Source organism: Lonchura striata, chromosome 7 (genome assembly GCF_046129695.1).
Source record: "Lonchura striata isolate bLonStr1 chromosome 7, bLonStr1.mat, whole genome shotgun sequence".
Classification (NCBI taxonomy): Eukaryota; Metazoa; Chordata; class Aves; order Passeriformes; family Estrildidae; genus Lonchura; species Lonchura striata.
The window spans coordinates 19,905,068-19,927,667 of record NC_134609.1 but is presented as its reverse complement, the minus strand read 5'-3'; the positions used below and the strand labels follow the sequence as shown (position 1 = coordinate 19,927,667).

Genomic DNA, 22,600 nt, shown 5'->3' with positions numbered 1-22,600 from the left:
TTCTAGGTACAATCAGACTTGTGTGGCAAACCTCATTTCCCAGGGATGAGGTGGTGTTTGGAGGCCAGAGGTTTGCATGATAATTCCAAACATTCAACCTGAGGAGTCATGTGCCTCTAATGTTTGTGAAGTGCGTGACTTTAAATTCAGTCATGAGTTACAGGGATCTGAAGTTGAGATGATGATACTTGGTGACAATAAAATTGTTCCTTTCCAGTAAACCTTGTATGTTGGGTTATCTGCTTATTTTTGAGTTTGAAGCTGTGAGGGGGAACAGAGGGTATGATTTTTATCTTTTTTAACAAAAATGGCTAAATTGATCACTGTGAATTTGCAGGTAAATGGCTTGGCTGCTAGGATATATGGGAAATGGCAGGATGTGATACAAACCACTCGGCTTATTCAGGTACTGTAATGAAACTTCTCTTTCCTCAATTGTGGGGTGCATTTAAGTCAGTTTTTAGCACTTGGAAATGGCAAATTCTTTTCAAGAGATTTTGTGTATAAATGGCACGTCTGTGGAATACATTAGATGTATTAGATTTAATTCTAATTAAAATTCTTACTTTGCTGGTTTCAATAAAAGCAGCATCTCCTTTCCATCATTAAAAGCTCTGTTTTTGTAAAGGTGTGTGTAATACACTGAAATCCCTGTCCTGAGTCGAGTCACAGGGCCTGTCTCTGATTACAGTTATTAGCAGATGCTTCCAAAAGGAAATTGGGGCAGGGATGCAGTGAGGCACATCCTGTTCTGGTCTGGCACCATGTGGCTTTGAGACTTCTTGAGTCCAGGGCTTTATTCACGTATGTTTAAGGGCTCTCAGCAACTCCTCCCCTTTGAATGTGTCAAATTTCATGCCATGATTAGGCAAAGGCTCTCATGTTTGTAAAAGTATGCAGTAGTAAATAATGCCATAATAAGTCTCAGAAATATTTGCCTTTGTGACACCTACCTGGCCTTGGTAGAAGAGTGGGATAATTTCTACTGATACTCTAAGTTCAGAGCTCTTTGTTCCAGCCTTGGCTTGTAAGGTTTCTGTTGTAATGTGATCAGACCACCTGTGTCAGTCTTGTCTTGGAACATAAAGCTATCTCTCTTGGAAAAGCTTAGCTTTCCAGTAATGTAGAGTATAATTTACATAAAATTTAAATTATACATTATACCTACTATTGATTGCAGTTAAAAACTGTGTAATTAACAATTTATAAAGACTATTAATTGCTCCCAACAATGTGCAAAAAAAAAGCTGTGTGTAGTGTGTGTGATATTTCATGTTCTAAAAGAGTGACACATGTAACACATGGCTACAGAATCTGCTTAGTAATTAATGGAAGTTGATGACAAGGTGGCTCTTTCAGTGTTGTTTTTTTGGATAAGTGTGGAGTTGATTCACATATGGGAAACTGCCTAGTGTTTATTCCAGGGACTTTTTCCAGCACATTGTGGTGATCCCAAGCTAAGCACTTGCCTACTCTACTAATTTCTTCTGACACTGGATTTCTGACTTGTATCCTAATTTGTTTTTACTCTTTAGGGAAAACTGCATGACTTCTGGGAGCCAGATGCATGAAATCTTGCCTAGTTAAGGGAAAATAGCAGAAACAAATCAAGAAGGCTGTAGAATGAATGGAGCTTCACCTTGTTTGGAATAGAAGAAATCAGTCACCTGAGTTAGAATTTGAGCTTGATTTGGACAAGCTCTAGACACATAATAATCTGATTTGACTAACATTGTTTTTTACTACAAGTGCTCTACTTCTGAAAAATTGAAGTGGATCAACTGAAAAAAACCCAGCTGTTCCTGTATCCCTATCAGAACTGGCTAGACATTTTACTGTATTGAGAGCTGAGGGAAGTTTTCTTGTTTCCCTTGTTAATCACAAAACATAACTGAAAACAGTAAGTATTTATTTTCTTGCCAGCACATACCTGCAAGCATTGTTTTAGGTTAGCTGGAAAAGAACTACCCTGTGACATTAAATGCAACTTCAGGAGGAGTGTTAGACCTCCCCTGTTGTGAGCAGGTGAGGAAGTGGTTCAGATGTGGGCTGAATCATGGTAATCTGCAAAGCAGAATTGGTATGAACATCCAATGTCTCTGAAAAATACAAAATACAGCAGTTGCACCTTCTTTTGCAATGGAGAATAAATATAATCTCGGTGGAGATTAGAGAACAGCATTTGGCTCACCTTTGTAAAGACTGAAAGCCATATGATGACTGAATTCCTTGGTGTGAAGTCCTGCTGCACAGACAATATGTGCTCAAAGCTCTAGGAGCTGTCTGTGAAATAATCAGAGGAAGGTATAATTTCCTTCTGTGTTTCTGTACAAATGCTATCACTTAAATCTTACACTGTGGTTTGTCTGTAGGATGGGTGTAATAGGAAGAAAAAGTTCATTTATTGGGTAGAAGCACCAATGGGGATTCTCATAATAAAAGAGATTTTTAATAACATCAACGTGTGTTTTATAATGCTGTTTTAATTCTTGTAAGTTACCCTGTCTTGTATGAAAATCTCTGTAAGAATGTAAAATAAGGCTTAAAAAACCTGCCAACTACAAAACCTTCAAATTTAGTTATGTGTATTACATATAAAAGGACTGCTATAGAATGGACACATCTTAGAGGAAATCTATTAGATTTGCAAATTCATACTAAATGTTTTTTCTTTCAAGTGATACATTGTTATGTCAATGTTATCTCTTGCTCTTCGATAGCTCATCTGCCTTCCCACTCGTAACATTGCTTACTCTCTTGAATATATTGTATGTAATTTTATTAATGTTTTTATTTTTTTTTCACTAATATTGTATAAAGATAAAAAAATGTGGAATGTTTACTGTATTTAATGTGTATATATTTTCTTACTGTGTAAAATTGACATTGCTGGCATGTATATTTTGAAGAAGAAAAGGGGAAGAGTTATAGATGGACAGCTTTTGTATTGCAGTTCAAAGCATGTTGAAACTGCGGAAGGTTTTTCCACACAAAATAGCCACTTTGATATTTGCTTTCATTTAGCAGAACAACAAAAAAATAAAGCCAGGCACTCCTTTCTAGTTAAACACCCCCGGGCAAAATGGGCTCTATTTCACAAAAACCAAATGGTCACAGGTCCTGTTTTATTCTTATGGCACATGTTACAATTCTTGGGTTCACAGCTGATTAGCTCGCTATAGATGGAGACAGTCTTGAAATCATTCTCAGCTCAGCCTGTCCTGTGTTTTCAGGCTTATTGCCTCTTCCAGCACTTTCCCTCTTCCCCCACTCCTGCTTGGTCTGGACTTCTCTTCCATCTGTTTTGTAGCTGAGGAGTAATTCCTTAAGTGCTGAAGTCTAGGTATGGGTTAAACTGGAGCTCATCAGAATCCTTACAAAGATGATTCCAAAGCATCACTAGAGGGTCTTTACAAGAGGATCCTGGCAGTGAAATAGCAAACCTGCTGCCCTTGTGTTTAGCCAGCTCATTTGCTGTCTCTCAGCCAGGACTTGCATGCACTGGAAAAGGTTGTTTCCTTTTCCTGCAAAAGAGTGTTGCACACCGAAGATCTTAACTGCTTTGGATGTCTTCAGAGAAGCATTTTGCACTTTGCACTTGAGGTCTATCTTTTGATACTATGTTGGCTATATTAAGAGCCCAATTATCACATTTCATGTGGAAGTAGGTGCACTTTATTGCAGTAATAACAAAAAAAATTAAAGTCTGGTTATAAAATATATTCTTGTAGCTCCTTGTTTTTTTGTTGGTTTTTTTTTTGGTTTTTTTTTTTTTATTTTTTTTATTTTTTTTATTTTCTGATAAGCCTCTCTATGGCTTAAAATAACCTAAACACTTCTGGTTTTAAAGTTCAAGAAACCTGGCAGTGAAACTATTTGTGCATCTCATATTCTCACTGTTCCTGTTGTGGAACTTGGTAATGGATGGGGATTTCAGAAGTGATTAATGATGTGCAGGTAGGTCTGGCTGAAGGTCAGTAGGACATTTCATTGATGCAACGGCTGCAGGAACTCTCTGAAGTCCCCAAGATAATGATTTAGTTGAGAATGTCTTTGGGAAAAGCAGGTGACTGAAATATCTGAAGTGTGTTATTGGTGGAGGATCTGGTTAGATTGCTGCAAAGGCATTTTGGAGGTAGGATTTCAGTGTGGAAAAAGACTTAATACTGAGGGTTGATTCACATATGGGAAACTGGCAAGTGTTTCAGAATAAAATTGCTGTGCTGGTTTTCTGAGCACAGAAAGCCGGGTCTGTCTCCATTAGAGCTGTCTGTGCTCAGCACTGCCCAGCACCAGGCCTGGGTGCCAACACTGGGGCACAGGGACTGCGACAGACTGTGCTGCTGTGGGGACTCGGGCAGTACCATTCCAGGTAGCTGGATTCCTCTGCTCATCCTGTCACTAGCAGGAATTCTGGAGCTACAATGCTAATGCTGGTCTTCTGTTTGTTTTCTTTCCCAGGAGAACTGGATGTGTAGCACAGTATCCCTGGCTTGGGGTTTGTGTTTTGGTTTTTTGTTAGTCTTCCACTGGTCTGTAGTGGTATGACGTTTTGTTTTATTGAGAATGGCAAATCAGAAAGGTTGCTGCTGGAGATGACCCTCCCAATTTTTCTGGGGTCCTATTCCTTGGGTTTGTGAGCTTTTGGAAAACTACTTGCCCAAAGTTCCCCAGTGGGAAACACCACTCCTGCCAGAGGGGCAACTGGCATATTAGTCTTTCTTTTTGCATCCAGAAAGAGAAAAGGCTTTTGGCACCGGCTGACTTTGAGCAGTGAAGAGGTTTGATGAGCTTGTAGGAACCTGAGGAGCTCCAAAGGAGCCGCCCAGAGAGGTCAGACAATCCTTAGTGAATTTAGCTTATTCCTTGTGGTTTAATTTATCAGAATTCCTTTAATTGCTGTTTTCCCCATATTCCCTCCAGGCTGTGAAATACCTTCATGTTTTGCCTTGTGGATATTTCGCCAGCTTTGCTGGCAGGGCCCCTTCTTATCACGTGTTGAAAAGGGCTTTCAGTGCTGGGGAATGGCGTGGGCTGCTGGTGGGAAGGATCCTAGGAAAAGTAAATTCCTCGAAGGGCTTCTCTTTGTGGAGAGACTTTTAGTTTTGCCTGACTGATGCTTTTTTCAGTCAGCACTTCGTCGCCTTTGCAGTCAGGAATTTGAAAGGGAGTATTTTATCTGGTATCAAAAGCAAAGCTGGGTGGTAAGAGAAGAAAAATATTTGCATCTTCCATCTTGATATTTTGGTCCGTTTGGAGAATGCCAGTGCTATACTTTACGGCTGCTTTTAAGCGGCATTTGGATATGTTGTACTTTTTTGAATGCCTCCCTTGTCTCGGCGTGGTGAGATGCTGCTAATGTTTCACCTTCAGCTTTCCTGCCACCTCCCAGTTCCCTGTAGGGAGGTCACAGGGGAGGAGATGGAAACTCCACTGGAATTGTTCCCTTCATTGTCATCAAAGCGCCTTTGCCATCAGCCTGGGGGGAAACCTAAAGCTTTTCAAGGCAGGTTTGGCCCGCGTGGTGTGTAGGGGTGGATAAAGGGGTCATTTTCACACACCCTCGTCCCAATGCTTCCCTTTGGGTTTGCTCTTCCCTCTCGCAAGAGAAGCAGAAAGGGTAAATGGATTTGTGCTGCTTTTGTGCTACAGGATGAGTCCTTCACCCGAGCAGTGAGTGCTGTGAGCTGGGGCTTGGCACCAGGCTCCGGGGCTTTGCCTCTGGGTTTCAGGCTCTCTTCTCCCGAGGCTTGGTGAAACTCCTGGTTCTCGGAGCAGATGCAGGGGCAGAGGGGTCCCCTTCCTCTCCGGCCTGACCACCAGGCTGCAGCTGAAATAAAAACAATAGCTTCAAGCTGCCAGGGGCAGTGGTGGGGAGAGGTGGGCAAGGCGTTCAGTTTCATGCTTTATTCACACTGCAGGCTTTTATAGAGGCGGTGTAAATCCTGCAGAGCAGCCATGGGCTCCGCAAACAGCATCGCTCAGGCTCTCAGACACGTTGATCTGCATGCTGGAAACCGAGCTGGTCCCCTTTCCCCTAACCAGGCTGTGGGGAGAGGCCTGCCAGGTGAGGATGCTGAGCTGCTGCACTGCATATCAGCTCTCCTCCACCTTTGTGAAGCACTGCCTGCCTCCCCTGTGTGCTAACCCATTTTTTTCCCCCCGCCAGTATTTTTCTGCTGCAGCATTGTTATGGTTAGGTTTGCACAATGCAACGTGTTTTTCCCTCCAGTTGATTTTCTCTGATTAGCCCATTTTTCCTCTTGCCCTCATTCTGTTTTTTCCCGCAGTGTGCGAATGCCGTTTGCTGAGAAACTGTGTCAGCCTTCCTCTAATTAAGAGTCTGGCAGGAGCCAGCGCAACAGTAATTTTGGAGATGACGCTTCCAGTTTGGAGCTGACAGCTGAGGTGCTGCGGCAGGGGCTCGTGCTGGGGATGCAGGAATGTTCTTCAGCTGAGCAGGACAGGGGGACCCACGAGGAGCCTGGTGCAGGAGCAGTGAGTACCTTGGGTGCTTGGGTGTTTAAACTATGTCCTTTTGAAAAGCAGCTGCTGGAATGGTTAAATCCCTGGTTGTGTCACAGGTTTAGCCCTTTGTGAGGGAGTCTCTATGTGTGTGTGTGAAGGAATAAATTGGAGGAGCCCTAAGTCGGCTGCATCTCTCTGAAATAGTTGTAATGTTGGAAAGTAAGATGGAGAGCTCAACAATCAAATGGTCTGAAAAAGGGCAAATAAGGAGAAGCCATTCAATGGCACTCTGTAATACGGTTTCAGACTCCATAGTTCTTTTATTAGCAGGAAAGCTCAAAGCAAACAAAAGGAGACAGGAGCTGGGCAACTGCTTGCCTCAGGATGTTGTGGATGCTAAAAGCTTAGAGGTTCAAAGAGTGGTTTATGGCAGAAAAATGCAGTGGAGGTCTGTGAAATGAAAGCAGTTCTCCCTGGCTGAGAAAGCTTCAGGCTGCTGATCCCTGGAGGATGGAGCATGTGCTGGGGAGATAGCCCAGATGTCTGTCCTGCTCCTTCATCCCCTGCAAAGTGCTAGGATTTGGTCCAGTGTGGTGTTAATGCCTGTATGCTTTACATGAACAGCTGAGGGATTTCTTGTCATCTCTGTTTCCAAACAGTCCATCGTGTCCACCATTGTGTTTATCTATCCACGCCTGAGACAGAAGTTGCTGTTGAAGGTGGTGCCAGCCCTTGCTCTGAAGGAGCCTAGTGAGGTGTATGGGATCAAATGTTTCATTTGGCTGAAGAAAACTCAGTGACATTTTTTGATCTTTCTAATGACCCTGTGAGTGAGACTAGGAAAACGAGTTGTGTGGTTCAGGAACTCCAGCAGAACACAGCCAACCACATGCCAGAGTTGACCTCCTTCCTCTCCCCTCCCACCCCATCCATAGATGTTTGCAGCTAGGGAGAAGTATAAATAAGAGCAGATGAGGAGATTTTTTTTTTTTTTTTAAATCCTTCGTATGTGGTACCTCTAGAGCACAATTCAGCATTTTCCCTCTCTAATTGCTGTGTCAGATTTGCCTCTTGGGGGCAACCTCACCCCACTCCGGCTGAGACCAAAGAGAGTTCAAGTGCTTGGGGGGCGATGACTCACTGTGCCTCTCTCTGCCTTTGCATTATCTGATCATTTTTAGTAATCGAGGTCATCATTTGCTGAAAGGATTTTAGGATTTAAGCTGTCGAGGCTGACTGTTGGTGGCTTTTCAGAAACGATGTGAATGGCTCTTGAAGGTCCCTTTCCAGGTTTGGAGTCCTTCAAAGTTTTTTCCTGCCTTGGTGTCCTTCAGAGAAAGGAGGGTAGCATGGCAGGACATGTGTTTTGTGGTTCTGGTTTAATGGGTAGAGCATAAATCTCTGTAAGGGAGATTTAGAGTGTTCTCCTGGCGTTTTTGCCTGGGTTGGCTTGGACTGTCACTAAGCCTATCAGATAGTGCTGCGGACATTCTGACTTGTCAGGGGAGAGAGCAAAATTATTGCTCCAGCTCCATTTCAGCCCTGAGTCCCTGAGCAGGCGTCTCGTACAAACCTCATCCACAAAAAACCATTTGCATTTATTTAAAGGGTGTTGAGGTATATGATGGAATAAAGAAGTATTATTCATGCTTTGTGCTGTGGTTCCTAATGGTCCTTCACACGCTGATATGACCTACAAAGCTTGTTGTTTTGTGCCTGCAGTGCTCTGATGTTCTTCCTACCCTGAGGGTCAGAAATGACAAGAATAAATGATTGTGATGACCGTCTTGGAAAAATCTCTGCTCCCTCTCCTTGGAAGTGTCCTTGCCAGGGCACAGCTCAGTGACCTTGCTGGCACAGGCAGCGGGAGGCAGCAACCTTGTCTGGCCCATGGGACTGAACAGAGTGCTGCTCCTGTGAGATGTGAGGGCAAATCCATTTATCCATATTCGTGTTTCACCTTCTCCCCAAAGCACTGGGATGCAGCTTGGGCTGGGGAGGGAGCTTGGCCCAAGCTGAACACATGCAGGGCCCCTCCTCTGGAAAATACCAGAGAGGAGGCTGGAGGAAGTGAGGTTAACCATGGACCCAAAGCATAGGGTCTGCTCCAAAGGGGGTGCAGGGTCCTGCAGCTGTGTCTGCCCAGTGGAGGACTGAGTCAGCCTTGCTGGGGCAGCAGCTCCTGGCTCCAGCCAGCCTGGGCACTTGGACAGCAGCAACCACGCAGCTCATTAACCCAGCCCTCCGGCACTTGCTCTGCTGGCCTTGACACTGTCCTTCTTAATAACTCCTCTTCTTTCCTTTATTTTTTTTAAATTTTAATAAAGGTAAATTAGCTGTATGGATATGAAGGAACATGAATCAAAGGCATTCAGCTGACTCTCAAACCGTTCGTACAGAGATGTGCTAAAGCACCAGGACGTGATGGATGCAGCCCGCTCAGAAAACACCTAAGGACAAAATCTGCTTGTAAGGCATCTCACTGCAGCCTCCAAAAATCTGATTATGTAGGGGGAGAAAAAAAACCCAGGTTTTGGAATACATTAACTCAGTTGAACAGCAGAGAAGGTACCAGCAAAAAGTAAATCAATTCCTGAAGGCTGCTGGGAAATTGCACTGAATTGAAGCTTCAGAGTAAGGCTGGCTGCACTTAGAAGAGTTATGTTTCACCTGAAAAATTTAACAGTGGGCATTTGAAATGCTCTGAGTGTCCAAAGAGCCCACCAAAAGTAGGCTTACGAGCATACTTTAGAGGAACCCTGGGCTCATGCCATGCTGTTGATGGGTGAACCCAGATATACACGTTGCCCAGTTTTGTTGGGCTTTTGTTGTTCTTTACGGGGTTTTTTTGTGGGTTTTTTTGTGGTTTTGGTTTTGTTTTGTTTGTTTGTTTGTTTGTTTTTCAAACATGGGAAGGATAAGTCCCTGGCCTCCATCACAGGGAAGCAAAAATTACCATGCAATGAATGCTGGTCTGATTTTAGGACATGTGCTGACAGATCTGTTGTTAGGAGGAAGATGTTTCCATAGCAAAACCATCATTATAAATGGCACTGTAATGCAGCAGAGATGCTGTGGTGGCCCTGGGGACCATCTTCCCGGACCATTCTGAGCATCCTTCCAGGGAATATGGGAGAGTGATGGCAGGGGGCATCAGAGCAGCTCATGGTGATGTTCCCCACAGCACTGCCACACCACCAGGACTCTGCTGGCAAGGCTGTCAGCTCAGCATTTTTCAGTCCTTTCCGGCTTCAACAGAAAACTACAACAAAAGGCAAGCTTCAAATAGCTCATTTTATCTCTGCAGACAAACAACTTGCTTTGAGCATCGTTGTCACTCAGGCTAAATTACTTTTAGATGTTTTTAATGACTGGATAACGTTTTTCAGCTGTTCATTCTGCAGCACCCTGCTGAGGAACAGTCCATCTGTAAAGACCAAGGACTCCAATATTGTGGTTGCTCTTCCTGACATTCATTTGGCTTTATTATTTGATATGTGATTCCCTGTGGCAGAGATGTTTTCAGCTATATTTACAGCTACTGCAAGCTCTTTTCTTTGCATAAAGGGGATCTATTTCCAAAAGGGCTGGAAGGCTGGCTATGCACGTACCAGTGGAAGGTCAGGGATGTAGAGGAGAAATTCTGGGAGATTGAAGGTGACAGTCCAAATCCTGTCTGCGCTGAGGGTGACATTACCGTTTGGGCTGAGGGATTTTAACCATAATTTGTTACCTCTACCTTTCACTTTACTTGTAATGCATGGCACGGAGAGCTGTGACTTGCAAAATGATCCCATCAGGGACATGGTATGTGACATCAGCCATGCAGGTCTCTCGAGTCCCTCTTTGCAAGGCAGGCACAGCTTTTGCATTCATTTCTAAAGGCAACTTCTAAGCCACTCGCCTTCACCATCTCTGGGTTTTGCAATGCTTCTAGGAGACAGTATTTTTAAATCCTAGCTCATAAATTTTGGAAGCTACTTTCCTTCCCCACCCCCTCGCCCCTATCAAAGTGTCAGAGCTAAAGAAAAACTGCGAGAGTGATGGATGTGCCCGGCTCTGCCTGCCAGTGCTCTGCTGTGTGGGGGGGTTATTTACTGCACTGCTGGGGTTGTTTCTTCTTTGGTGGCAGAGACAGCAATGTAGGGGTTTGGTGCCTGGGAAGGAGGGGTAGGATGCCCATGGGTCGTCCAAGCATTTGGCTGAAGGAGGGAGGGCTGGGAGAGAGGTTGCTTGGGCACAGTGACACGGAGAGCATAAAGGTGAAGCCATGGAGACATGGATCCTTTCTGGTGGCTTGGCCTAGAGGGTGGATGCTGGGGGCCTTCCTGGTGTCAGCTCTGGGGGGTGCAGGTTGGCTCACCCCAAAGGGCAGCTTTTAATAGCCACCAGTCTTATCCCACCCCTAAGGCAGCCCCAGGTATTTGTGTTACTGCTCTAGGTAGTGTGTGGCAGGGACCTGACCTGCCATGCAGGGGCAAACATAAGGGTCTGTGCCCCCCTGCAGAAACAGAGAGAGACAGCCCTGTGCTCCCTGGCCAGGCTGAAGCCTGTCTGCTTTCAGTGGGAACAGCTGGGGTGATGGGCAGAAGGTTGTCAGCATCCAGCCGAGCAGGTCACTTCTCCTGGAGCTATGTCTCTGTCTCTTCCCTGCCTGCAACCACCTTTGTGCTGCTCCTGGCCCAGAGCTGGAACAAGATCCCACCATTTTCAAAAACTCAATTTTCTAATGGAACTCCCAGTGCCTGCTGGTGTTTCCCCCCCATGCTGCAGGAGCATCCCCAAGCAGCTCTGCCTGGTTGAAAGGCAGGTCAGGACCCTGCCCTCCCGCAGTCTCACCAGCCCTTCCCTGAGGGCACGCTGCTGACAGATCCGGAGCCAGGGAGATGCTTTCCGCTGGCTTAGAGATCTTTGCAGACAAGCAAACCAAACCTGCCAGCTCGCTGTGTGAGCGCCTGTCCTCCGTGAACTCCCGTGCGTCTCTTGCAGCCGGGCTTGTGGGAACGCATCGGAGGCTGCTGTGACTCAGCTGCTTCTCCCTTGAGAAAATCTGCCCTGGCACGGTGCTTGGCTCTGCGGCTGGGGCTCCCGGCACCTGGCAGCCTTCATCAACAAATGGCCTTGGGCAGAACATCCCAATTTCCACTGCCAAGCATTTATGGGAGGAGAAATGCAGCATGTGATCTTGCAGGAAGTGGAGGCAGCAACTCTGTGCTATACTGAGCTGGGGGGAATAGTCCCATCCCTCCCTGAAGCTGAGCCTTGGGCTGGAGGGGCTGCAGCACAGGCTGGCTCTTCTGGTCTGTCCCTGCCTTTTTCCATCTCCTTATAACTTTCTCAGACAAATTCTTCTGCAATTGTAATTTTCCCTGCTGGCTCTCAGCCTGAAGAAACAGTGGTTTGGAAAGTTTGCTCAATGACTTGAAGGGAAGAGGCTCCCAAGCTTTTTATGCTCTGTGCCCACTGGAATATTTTTTTCCCCGGGGCTAATCTGTGGAGCATCACGCTTGGCTTGATGAGTCCATGACGCTCTCAAGAAACAAAGCCAAGCCTGGTGAGTGTGTACTCAGCTGCTGGGAAGCCCCAAGTGCTGCTGTTGGAGTCCAGGCAACACCATGTGGTCTTTTCTGTTCCTCTGCTTCACACGGCTCTCCCAGCCTGGAATCTGGGCAGGCTGCTCCTGTGGGGGCCAAAGGAGACTGATGAGGTGGTGGATGCTGGAGCAGTGAGACTCCCCTGTGGCATGGGGCTGGTGTGCTCCCCACTGGGCTTTTTTTCCGTGGAGGCAGGTAAAGCAGCAGTGCAGGTCTCACAGTGTACCTGAGGGCTGGAGGGGTCTGGAGAAAGGCTGCTTTGCTTGTTACTTTCTCATGTCAAAAGGGGAAAGTACCCTTTTTTCCGCTGGTGGTTTTGACTTTATAACAAGCCTCTGGTGTGGGCTGGCATGGCCTTAGCCTGAGTTTCACAACTCCTTTGTGGGTTTCATAAAGCCCCAGCGGCTGGAGCACCGTGATTTTGTAACTCCCAGCTGGCTTTTAAACCAGACTGGAGAGGAGCTTGAGATGGTTCGATGCCTGCTGCCTCTTGGACTGCAGAGGCTGGCGAGCCAAATCCCAGATCTGGAGTTTTATCTCACTTTTCTTACCTGGGGCAAGGGAAAGACAGGCTGCAGGTACTGCTGAGCAGAAGCCAGGCCTGCCTTAGGAAGCAGTTTCCTACCAAATGCTGGGCATCCTGGTCAACACCACGGGTTTGATAAGCACTAATGCCCTGTTAGTGCTGCAATCCAAAACGGAACCCTGTGTGTAATGCTGCTCCCATGGAGTGCACCCTGCCAGCGTATTTCTAATTTAATCCTGGCTGCTATTTGATCCTGCTAAGTTGTTTGTATTTACACCTCTATGATCCATAATGAAATCCTCTGTCTGACCAAACCTGGTTTCCAGTAGTGGGAGAAGGGACATAGAGCATGGGGAATTTGGGGAACTTCTGGCAGTCACTCTGCACATCCCTGTGCGTGGGACATCCACTAAAGTCTTGGCTCTGCAGGATAAGCCTGAGAGGGGGCAAAAGGGCTGGGGGCTGGCCTTTTTTGGGACTGCAAGCAGGGTGAGGGTCCCTTGGGGCCCAGGGTGACTGTTGGTGCTGAGCTACAACCAAGCTGGACAATGGTTCATCCCCAGCAGACCTTGAGGCACTTGAGGCAGAGCAGTGTCATGCATTAAGCACCCTAAATCATGTCGTTGTGTGCCCTCAGGGGGTCTGCATGTCCCTCCAGGAAGGCTGAAGGCTGGCGGTGGCAGGGGAAGTGTCTCTGGCAGGGAGCACCTGGCAGTGCAGCTGCTCAGGTGCTGAGCTGCAACATGAGTGCGTGCAGGTCGCCGTCTCCCGGGCTCGGGGCAGGCGCAGCGTGTGTGCTGGGAGAGCTGATCCGTGCTAATCCCATCAATATTTCACGGTGTCGTGGCCCTGTTATAATTCCTCGCATCATTTGGGATGCCGGCTGGGATGGGGATGTGATGCCAAGTGAAATGAGAGCTGCCATGGCTTTGCCCTGGCTCCCTGGGCATCTGAGGGGTGAAAGGGGCTGTCTGTGAGCTTTTCTACTGGCTGCCATGGGTAGAGTTGTGTGGCAGAAACAGGTGAACTGAAAAACGCTGGCTGTTGGCATCTGCCTGGCTTTGCCATGCGCTGGAGTGGTGGGGCTGTGCTGTGCTGGGCACCTGGCCCATGTACGGGTGGGGCTGCGACACGGCAGAGCCTGCTCTACTCTGTCCTCTCTCTGTGGGAGGGACACAGTGTTTAAGTGACAACTAGAAGAAATTAAACAGTAACCAGACTCTGGGCTGGTGATGAGGGCACTAAAGCATTTCCTTTTCTAAAGGCTATTTCGAGTAACAGGGAGAGAGCACTCCAGATAAAACCTGGCATGGTTTTGGGGAGGAGGGTTTCCCAAGGCACCATGTCATCACTCAAAGGGTCCCATGCTTTGGGCTGGCCCCTGGGCTGGGATAGAAGTTGTAGGACTATAAATCCAATGAGGAGCAGATGATGGAGCTGGGGTTGTTTATCCTGGAGAAAAGGATGTTCTGGAGACACCGTGTCACTCTCTATAATTGCCTGAAAGGAGGTTGTAGCAAGGTGAGGGTCAGTATCTTCTCCCAGGTAACAAGGGATAGGACAAGAGGAAATGGCCTCAAGCTGCACCTGCAGAGATTCAAGTTGGACATCATGAAGAATTTATTCTCTGTAAGTGTTGTTAAGAATTGGAATGGACTGCACAGGGAAGTGGTGGGGTCACCATCCCTGAAGATGTTCAAGAATCGACTGAACATGGCACTTAGTGCTGTGGTTTTGTTGACCACGTGTTTTTTGGTCAAAGGTTGGACTCAGTGATCTTGGAGATTGCTTCCAACCAATCGATTCTAGAGTTGCCCCAATAGGAAAATTCCCCTTCCAGCACCTTCCTGGGTCTGAGCTAGGGCTGAAGCAGGAGCCAAGCCCCCCTGCTTGACAGAACGAATCCATGGATATGAGGGATGCAAGTACAGGAGAGGGTTGGGTCTGTTTGGGCTCCTGCTGCCTGGAGCCCACTCTGACTCTTGGGAAAGCCATACAAGGAAGAGGAAGGCCCTGGCCTTCAACCTCTTGAAGCCCTAAATTCCTTAAGTTAATCTCATGGGGGCAGCAGAGCAGGCAAAGCTCTGAAAATAGATCTGTTTCCAGCTGCCAATGACTCGTGTTAATTAATTAAAGCCTTGCAAGCTCAGGCCTGTAAAAGCCCAGTGCTGGTCGCGCCAGGCTCGGCTTGCTCTGCACTCACGCACTAATTATCCTACTGCAAGGCCAGCAGCTAACGAAGCTCCAATTTGTGTTGGGTTCAGCTTCCAGCCATGTGGGAGGCAGGGAGTGCTGTTGCAGGGTGGGACGGGTACAGTGCCCTGGATAAGGGGGAGCTTTGGGCAGTGCTGTCCCAGCCCTGGCACCCCCTTTCCCAGCGCCAATGGACCAGTTCTCCCCAAAACTGGCCCCACAGCCTCCAGCTGTGCCTCTGCTTAGGCAGAGAATGGGATTTGGAGAGGATGTGGAGGAGCAGCTGCCTTGCAGCGCCTGAACACCCCATACCTAGGTAAGACAGGCTGGCCAAGAACATCCCTGCCTGGCTCCCAGTGCGTGGGCCTCCCACTTCCGCAGGGTGGGCAGAGGGGTGAGGCACTGAGGCGTGGAGGAGACGCTGGGGTTTTGCCCAAGGACAGGAGGAAATTCCTTGGAGGAAATGGTAATTAGCCTCTGGAGCACAGAGGAGGCGAGGGCGGGAAGGCAGGGAGTGCTCAAGGAGGTGGGTAGCATCTGAGAGTGGGCACAAGGAATGGGTGTTGGGATATGCTGGGGGAGGGGGTGGTGGCTGCTTGGGGAGTGTGTGCAAGGGTGACAGAACCACCTGTCATCAGGAGCACTCGGATGAGTCCCTCCTCAGCTGAGACCCACTGGTTGGGGAGGGCTGGGGGGATTAAAACGTCTGTTACCCTCCCTCCCACCTACAGTGTTTGTAGGAGGTAGCAGTCAGAGGCCCTGAGGATGGTATGTTAGTCAGGCTCCCCACAGAAACACCCTGGCCCTGCTGTCTTTACTGACCCTTAAGGTACAGAAGGTGGTGGAATCTCAAATAGGGCTGACCCTCATCCCCACACAATGCTCAGCAACCGTAGCACAGTCTGCTCAGCCCTATGTCCTGCTGTGGGTCTGGCTCCAGGTCTGTGGGGTTGGGGTGGCCTTTGTCCTTTTCCCGGAGACCTCACCCCTGGGATGGGTTGGTGTGGAGCGGAGGGGATGAACTGGCATCCAGAGGTGATGGTGCTGAGACTGGGCATTGTAACCATGGGCTGGCATCACCCAGCCACCCTGCCAGCTTGGAGAGAGCTGTAATTCAGCGTACACAGGTACAGCATTTCCCCACCTCCTGCTCCAGCTGATTTCCAACTGCCCTAGATCCAACCTGCTGATTACACACAATGTTGGCTCAGAGTTTTGCTTTCGGGAGGCCTGCTGCTGCTGTAAGGGTTGAGGAGGGAGGGTTGGCCAGGTGCTGGAAGCTTACGAAAGAAAAGCAAACACAGGCCTGGACTTGGCAGCTCCTCCACATGGGGAGGAGCTGCAGAAGCCACCCAGGATAAAAGGGCTCCACACAGGGCCCCAGAGAAACCATTACCTGCCTGTGTTTCCAAACAACCTTCCTCCATGCGTGAATGGGGAGATGTGCTGGGAGCACAGAGAAGATGGGGCACGGTGCCTGATTCAGGCGTGCAGTGCAGGATGCTGGGGTGACTTTGAGGCACAAGACACCTCAGTGAGCACCATGGCACGGCAGGGGGCTGTGCTGTGCTGACACCGGTGGCTCTGACTGGGGGCATTGGCGTGATGGCACAGGTAGCATGTACTTGCTGTGCTGGCAGACAAGGATGACACTTACCCGTGTTCAGTCACGCTCTTTCATAACTCTAAATCCACAATACCAGCCCTTTGCCTCTCTGACTTTGCTAAGGGAATTCACACGGGCTTTTGGGGGCTGCATCACCCAAGCCACCTCTGCTGAGTGAGCCCCCGGCCCACCCTACGTGTTGGGGGCTGACCGGGGGCTGCACGGTAGCATCCGGTCCCTGCCTGCCGCGGCTCTGCCGAGGGCCACGCTGCCACCTGCTTCCACGCAACGCAGGCAGGGGCGGCCCTGCTCCGCTCCCCCCCCCGCCCTCCTCCTCTCCTCCTCCTCCTCCTCCTCCTCCTCTCCTCCTCCTCCTCTCCTCCTCCTCCTCCTCTCCTCCTCCTCCTCGCGGCCCCACGCCGGCGGCCGCTGGCTGCGGGCTGGCGGCCCCCGCGCAGCGCGCCGCCGGCAGGGGGCGGTGCGGGGCGCGGCTCCGTCCTGCACGGCGGGGCCGCGCACGGCCGGGCTGCGCTGCCGGGCTGAGCCGAGCCGAGCTGAGCCGAGCCGAGCCGAGCCCAGCCGAGCCCGGCCGCCGTGCCGAGCCGTACCCTGCCCGTGCCGCCCGCGCTGCCCGCGCCTGCTGCGCCACCGCACCGGGCAAGTACCGAGGGGACGCGAGCAGCGCCGGCCGGGGCGGGCGCGGGTGCTCAGGCCAGGGGGGCGCCGGGTTTGGGCGCCGCGCCCGCAGCAGGATCCGGGAAGCTGGGTCGTGCGGCTGGGTGCGGGTACTGCGTGCGCACGGCTGGGGCCGGGTGCTCAGCACACGGGCAGGATCTGGAGTGCTGCGTGCGGGTGTTGAACCCCTTGGTGTGTCCCGGGGTGGTGGCTCAGGGTCGGGTCTGGGTCTGCAGGTAGGGTTTGGGGTGCCGGATCCCAGCTGCTGAGTCTGCAGGCAGGATCTGGAATGCCGGGTCTTGGTCCGGGTCCACAAGCGCGGTTTGAAATGCTGGTTCTGTCTGCTCGGGTGCTGGATCTGGGTGCTGAGTCCACAGGCAGGACCTGGGGTGCTGGGTGTGGGTGCTGCTCACAGGAAGGGTCCAGAAAAAGAGGAGCAGGGCTCTGACCTGCTGTGGTCGAAATCCAGGGAATAATGTGTTTGGGGAAACAAGAAGGCAGAACCTTGGAAGCAGCAGGGAAAGGGGTTCAGGGTAGGTCTGATGCAGGTGAAGATTTGAGGATGATGAGCAAAACGGGAGGTGGGATATGCAGTGGCAGTACAGGAGCTTTCTTTTGGGATAGGTTTGGGGTGTGGGGTGAGGTGGGTCTGGGGTACCTGGGTAGGAGTGGCAGGGGAACATGCTGGGGGTGTGAGGGAACATGATGCTAGGAGTTGCGGACAGACAGGGCACCAGCTCTGGCCAGGGAGGGCTGAATGCTGCTCTTTCCTTCCCCAGCAGGCTGTGGGGATCAGGGGTGTGTAGGGATGAGAACTGCTGTGGGTGTTTGGGAAGGCTGAGCATTACCTGGGGCCAGCTGGTGTTTCAGATGGCTTGGATGAGGTAGTAAAGCGATGGAGGTGGTGCAGTGCAATCCCTGCCCCCCTCTCCTTCCCTTTGGAAACGAGGAGGTGGTCATGGAATGTGGCTTGTCTGAGCCTTGGCTCCTCGAGATTCATCTCCTTGGGATGTGTTGCTGTGGGGGCTGCAGATGGCCCCCAGGCAAAGCAGACCAGCCTGTGCTTGGGGCTTCTCTGCATCTTCGTGCCAATCCAAAGGTAGAGAGTACCTGCAGCACTGGAATTTGGGGTTCTCTTTGCACTCTCTGTTAGTGCCCGGGTGGGCCAGTGACTTGTGCCTGGTCTTTAAACCAAGAGTGTGAAGTGGGAGAGGGAACCATGAAAAAATTCTCCAGGTGCCAAAAAAACCAGTCTCCTAAGATAAAGAGGCTTCCCAAAATGGATGAGGAGTGCAGTTCTGCTCAGATGAAGGGAAATTATTAATAACAACAGCGGCATTTTTGGTGCTATTTGGCCTCCAGTGCGGGCTCTGGCTGCTTTACTTCCCTCTGCGGCAGGCGCTGGCTGGGGCCCTCCCAGCTGAACCCCAAACCTGGGCAGGGTGACCATGGCAGCCGCAGATGCTGCGTGTGTGCCCTGCAGGACAGGTCTGTGCTTCATCTCGGTTTGGCCAGGCTTGCTCTGCCCAGAGGGATGAGGGGCAGGGAGCTGCCCCCCAGCAGGAGAGATCCCTATCAGGACTTTGTTTTTGTGTTGCAACCTGAGGGGAAAAAAAACCCAAACCAAATCCTTTCAGCTCCTGCAGATGAGGCTTTGTTCTCCCCCCCTGCCTTTTCCAACATCTATTTGAACATTTCACCACTTTACCCACCAGGAATGCAGTGGGTTTGCTGAAGCTGGGAGGTTTATTCAGCAAATCTGGCAGGTCATGTGCCGGGAAAAAGCACCCAGGTGTACTTAGCAAGACTGGTGAGGGGGCCTCTGGCGGCCCCCGTGCAGGAGGGCAGCCGTGCCAGCCTCGCCTGGCCGGGTGTGGGGAATTTCCTGCACTTGCCCGCCGGCTCTGCTTGGCATCTTGATGAGACTTGTTGGGAAGCAGCTCATGTGATGGGTGGTTTTGTGAGAGGGGGCCTGTCCTGGGGACCTGCTGCCTCTCAGAGGGGAGACGTGATGCCCCCAGACTTTTTTATTTCCCACCCTCCCGCCCCCGACTGTAGTGCTGGGTGGATGCCTAATCCTGTCCAAAGGTGAGAGCTCCCTGCCTGGCTGGTGCTTCAGGAAGAAACGCTGCCATCTCCATTCCTCCCTGGCAGGCTGTGCCACCAGATCCTCGTGATTTACAAGCATGAGGGCTCTGCCATAGCAAGGTCATCACCAAAACCACCCCCTCCTTCCTCCTAGGGCCCGAACTCTGCTTTCCAGAGACAAAGGAGTCCCAGGGTTTCAGGCACCAGGTAACCGGTGTGGGGGCCGGGATGCAGCTTTGTGATTCAGGGTGTGCTCTGCCTTCTGCTTTCCTTCTTGCTTAAAAGATCCCTCCAGGTACAATCCCACCTCCGTTACCTGATGGAGGGTGACTGTTTGCCTGTTGCAAAGCCCAGCCCATGTAAATAATGCGGGGATCTGATTTTGGGGCAGCAAAGCTGTGGTATGCAAACAACTGTGGGAAAGGACAGACGTTACTGCGTTGTGCTGTGCAGTTTTGAATGCAAAGTGGAATATCAAAATTGGGTTTGACCCCGAATTGAAGCTTTTTTGGAGAGAAAGCAAAGGAAACAAGATGTTTTGAAACTGGGAGCCCTAAAACTGCTCCCGTCATCTGGTTTTGCTGGACTTTGGAAAAGAAAACAGTTTATCTTTGGAATAAATAAAAGGGAGAAGAACAGGCTTGCAGCAGAAAGCCCCATGTTCACTGCAGACAGGTTGGGTTGTGCTCCAACTCTTGCCCCCGCTTCCAAAGGGACCTCAGGCTGTGTGTGATTTCTGAGCCTCTGTTTCCCCTTGGGAAAGCCCCGCACCGTCCCGACGGCGGGAACCCCAGGCATTGCCAAGAAACATCTTTGAAACTCGAACCTGGCTTTGGAAAATAACTGGAAGACAAACCGGCTCTAAACAAACACCCAAGTTAATTCCGTGTCTTGCATTGTATAAGCCCAATGAAATGAAACACAGTGCAGCCACAGGGACGGGCAAATGGATTCAGATGCTTTAAAAAGCCCTGAAATCTGCTGGCTTTGAGGTGTCCTTTTACATTTAGGGTTGGGATTTTTTTGTTGTTTTGTTTTGTTTTCTTTCTAATTGTTCCTGGGAATTTAATTCTACGATTATTTTGCTGCTTCTGCTGAGGAGACAATGTGCTTCAGCCACAAAGCCTTTGAAGGCTGAATTGCAGATCGCATCCAGTGCTGAGCCACTTGGATGCAGACGCCCCCTTGCTGGGAGAATTTGCTGTGATGTGGAGGGCTGTCTGTGTCTGTTCGTTTGTCCAGGCTGCCGAGGGGCTGCCGGCCAGCGCTGAAGCTTGTCATGCTGCAAATGAAAAAAGGATGGAGCACATTGGGGTTTGGAGGTGATGTTGCTAGCACCAAGCTTGCCTCTTCCTGATGATGGAGGAGGTGGGAGCCCCAGGGATCTGCATCCCGTATCTCAGGGCTCGATGGCTGCACTCTGCCTCCCCCATGTCCTGGACTGGAGACGTGAGAGTGAAGTCGGAGAGAGGCCACAAAGTCTCGGCACCATCCGGTTTCACTTCCCGGTTGCTGCACGACTCCCTGCTGTGCTCTCAGGTGCTCCCAGGCTGTGGGGTCAACCCAGGGCTGTTGCTGTGGTGTTTCCAATGGGGAGAGATGTGCTGTGTGAGAGGGAAGAGCCATAGGGACTGTGTCCTCACTGCTGTCCTGCAAGAGCTAGTGGTGTCCAGCATGTGAGGAATTGCTCCTGTGAGGGGAGAGTTTTGCTGCTCTTTTGTCCAGGGGTTCTGGTCTGGGCTGGCCGTAGCATCCCTTGGTGCTCTTGGTCCAACCACTCAGCTGCAAAGGTTTGCTGTTCAGCCTCTGCTCCTTGCACCTTTCCAGGCCATCCCCTGGCAAGGCCTCTGGATCCAGGCAAGGAACTATTTCAACTAATAGACAGTGTTGGTGGGTTTTCCATTAGGGTGGGCAGTGGAGGAATGATCTATTCTGCTCTCGTGGGCACTGTGCTCTTGCTGTCTGCTTGTGTCGTGTCATAAGCAGCTGGAGCAGAGTTGTCCCTATGCCTGGCAGCCGTGACACAGGGCAGAGCAGCTTTCCTTATTTTCTCAGTGGGACTTTTTTGGGTGGGTTTGGATGGGAATGGCTGGAGAGCTCTCATGTGGACTTGGCACTGAGCTATGTTGCTGCCTGGCAGCCCCTTTTGAATCTCCTGCTGCACATCAGACCCGACCTGATGGAGGAGAGGAACGAGTTCTTGTAAGATTAGTGGAAACAGGGAGCTTGGGAGAAGCTAACACACCCTGATCCCCACAGCGCTGCAGGGAGGACACCATGTATCCCTGCCCCTTGTGGGGTGGGCAACATTCCCCACAGGAATGCAGCAGGGGGATGGCGATAAAGGCGTGGTGCTGGGGGGGGGGGGGGGCAAATCTGTGGGAAACTGGGCTGTTGTCAGTTTTACTGCTGACTGCTCACCTTGTCTTTCCAGGCATGTTTGGCTCCCTGCAGCACTGGAGCCCCTTAAACTGGCCCACATCCCTGACGGTCCCTATTCTCTCTCCCATCCATCACTTTGCTACTTCACACGTCTCCTCCCTGCCGTGACATTTCTGGGATCAGAGCTGGGTGCTCTCCTCTGCTGGTGGCTGGTGGGGACTGTGGGGACTGTGCTGTGGGAATTCAGAGCCTGTTCCCATGGCCTGCAGGAGCCTCCCACCCGCCTCCCTGGCTCCATGATGGCTGTGCTCTGTGTGGGGGCTTTGCGTCGGGAGCAGGGCAGGATACTCTGTGAGAGGAGCTGATGTTGCAGCTCTTCCTCCCCTTCTCTGTGCCCAAATCCCAAATTTGGGTAAAGGAGAAGTACATCTGCTTCCTGAATGGCGGAAGCTCTAGAGTGTGTCTGCTGAAGCACCTCAGGGTCAAGCATGGTTTTGTTTAAAGAAAGCAACTAAAATAAACCCAGGGAGGGGCTCCCAGGAGGTCACTGTGCTCCTTCTCTCCCTGACCCAGCACGGTCCCCTCTTCCTGGAGGGCATTTGGAAAGTTTGCATTTTTTTTCTTGTGTTGTTGACAAAAATCCCGTCTGGTTGAGAAATATCTGTGCAGCAGCGCCAGCCCAGTCCCACGGGTCAAATCCTGCCCCTGCAAATCTGTGCCGGGAACCATGGCTTGTTTTGGGCTGGCCTTTGGGGGTGCTGTCACGGGGGACCCAAGTCCTTGCAGGGCAATCTGGGCATGAGGCCAGGAGCAAACTCCTCCAACAAATGGATGGACAGATGGACACTGAGGGCTTGGGGTGGATCTGATGTTTTATCATTTGCTGGTTGGGCTCTGCAGCAGAAGCAAAGTGCTGGAAGTTCGTCAAGGGCTGAATTAAAGTTGCCTGGCAACCCCATCCTGGCTCCTCTTCCCACATCTCGCAGGATTTCCCACCCAAGGTCTGCCGCCTCCAGGGAAGGGGGGCCCAAAATGCAGTGCACTGACATCCAGGCTGGGGCTCGGCTT

General features: G+C 50.4%; 2 protein-coding genes across 5 annotated transcripts in view; both read left to right on the top strand.

The window, feature by feature from the left end:
• SLF2 (SMC5/6 complex localization factor 2) overlaps positions 1-3,722 on the top strand; it is a 61,416-nt gene extending 57,694 nt beyond the window's left edge. For both annotated transcript variants that reach the window (XM_077784676.1, XM_021536349.2), the window contains exons 19-20: positions 338-406; positions 1,536-3,722. In XM_077784676.1, the coding sequence (XP_077640802.1) occupies positions 338-406; positions 1,536-1,571 (105 nt within the window). In that variant the 3' untranslated portion in view covers positions 1,572-3,722. The remainder of the gene's footprint in view (positions 1-337; positions 407-1,535) is intronic.
• Positions 3,723-6,152: 2,430 nt separating this feature from the next.
• SEMA4G (semaphorin 4G) overlaps positions 6,153-22,600 on the top strand; it is a 29,528-nt gene continuing 13,080 nt past the window's right edge. For 2 of the 3 annotated variants that reach the window (XM_021536354.3, XM_077784670.1), the window contains exon 1: positions 6,153-6,498. The gene's annotated coding sequence lies outside the window, so the exon portion shown is untranslated. The remainder of the gene's footprint in view (positions 6,499-22,600) is intronic. The other variant, XM_021536353.3, reaches the window with a different exon arrangement.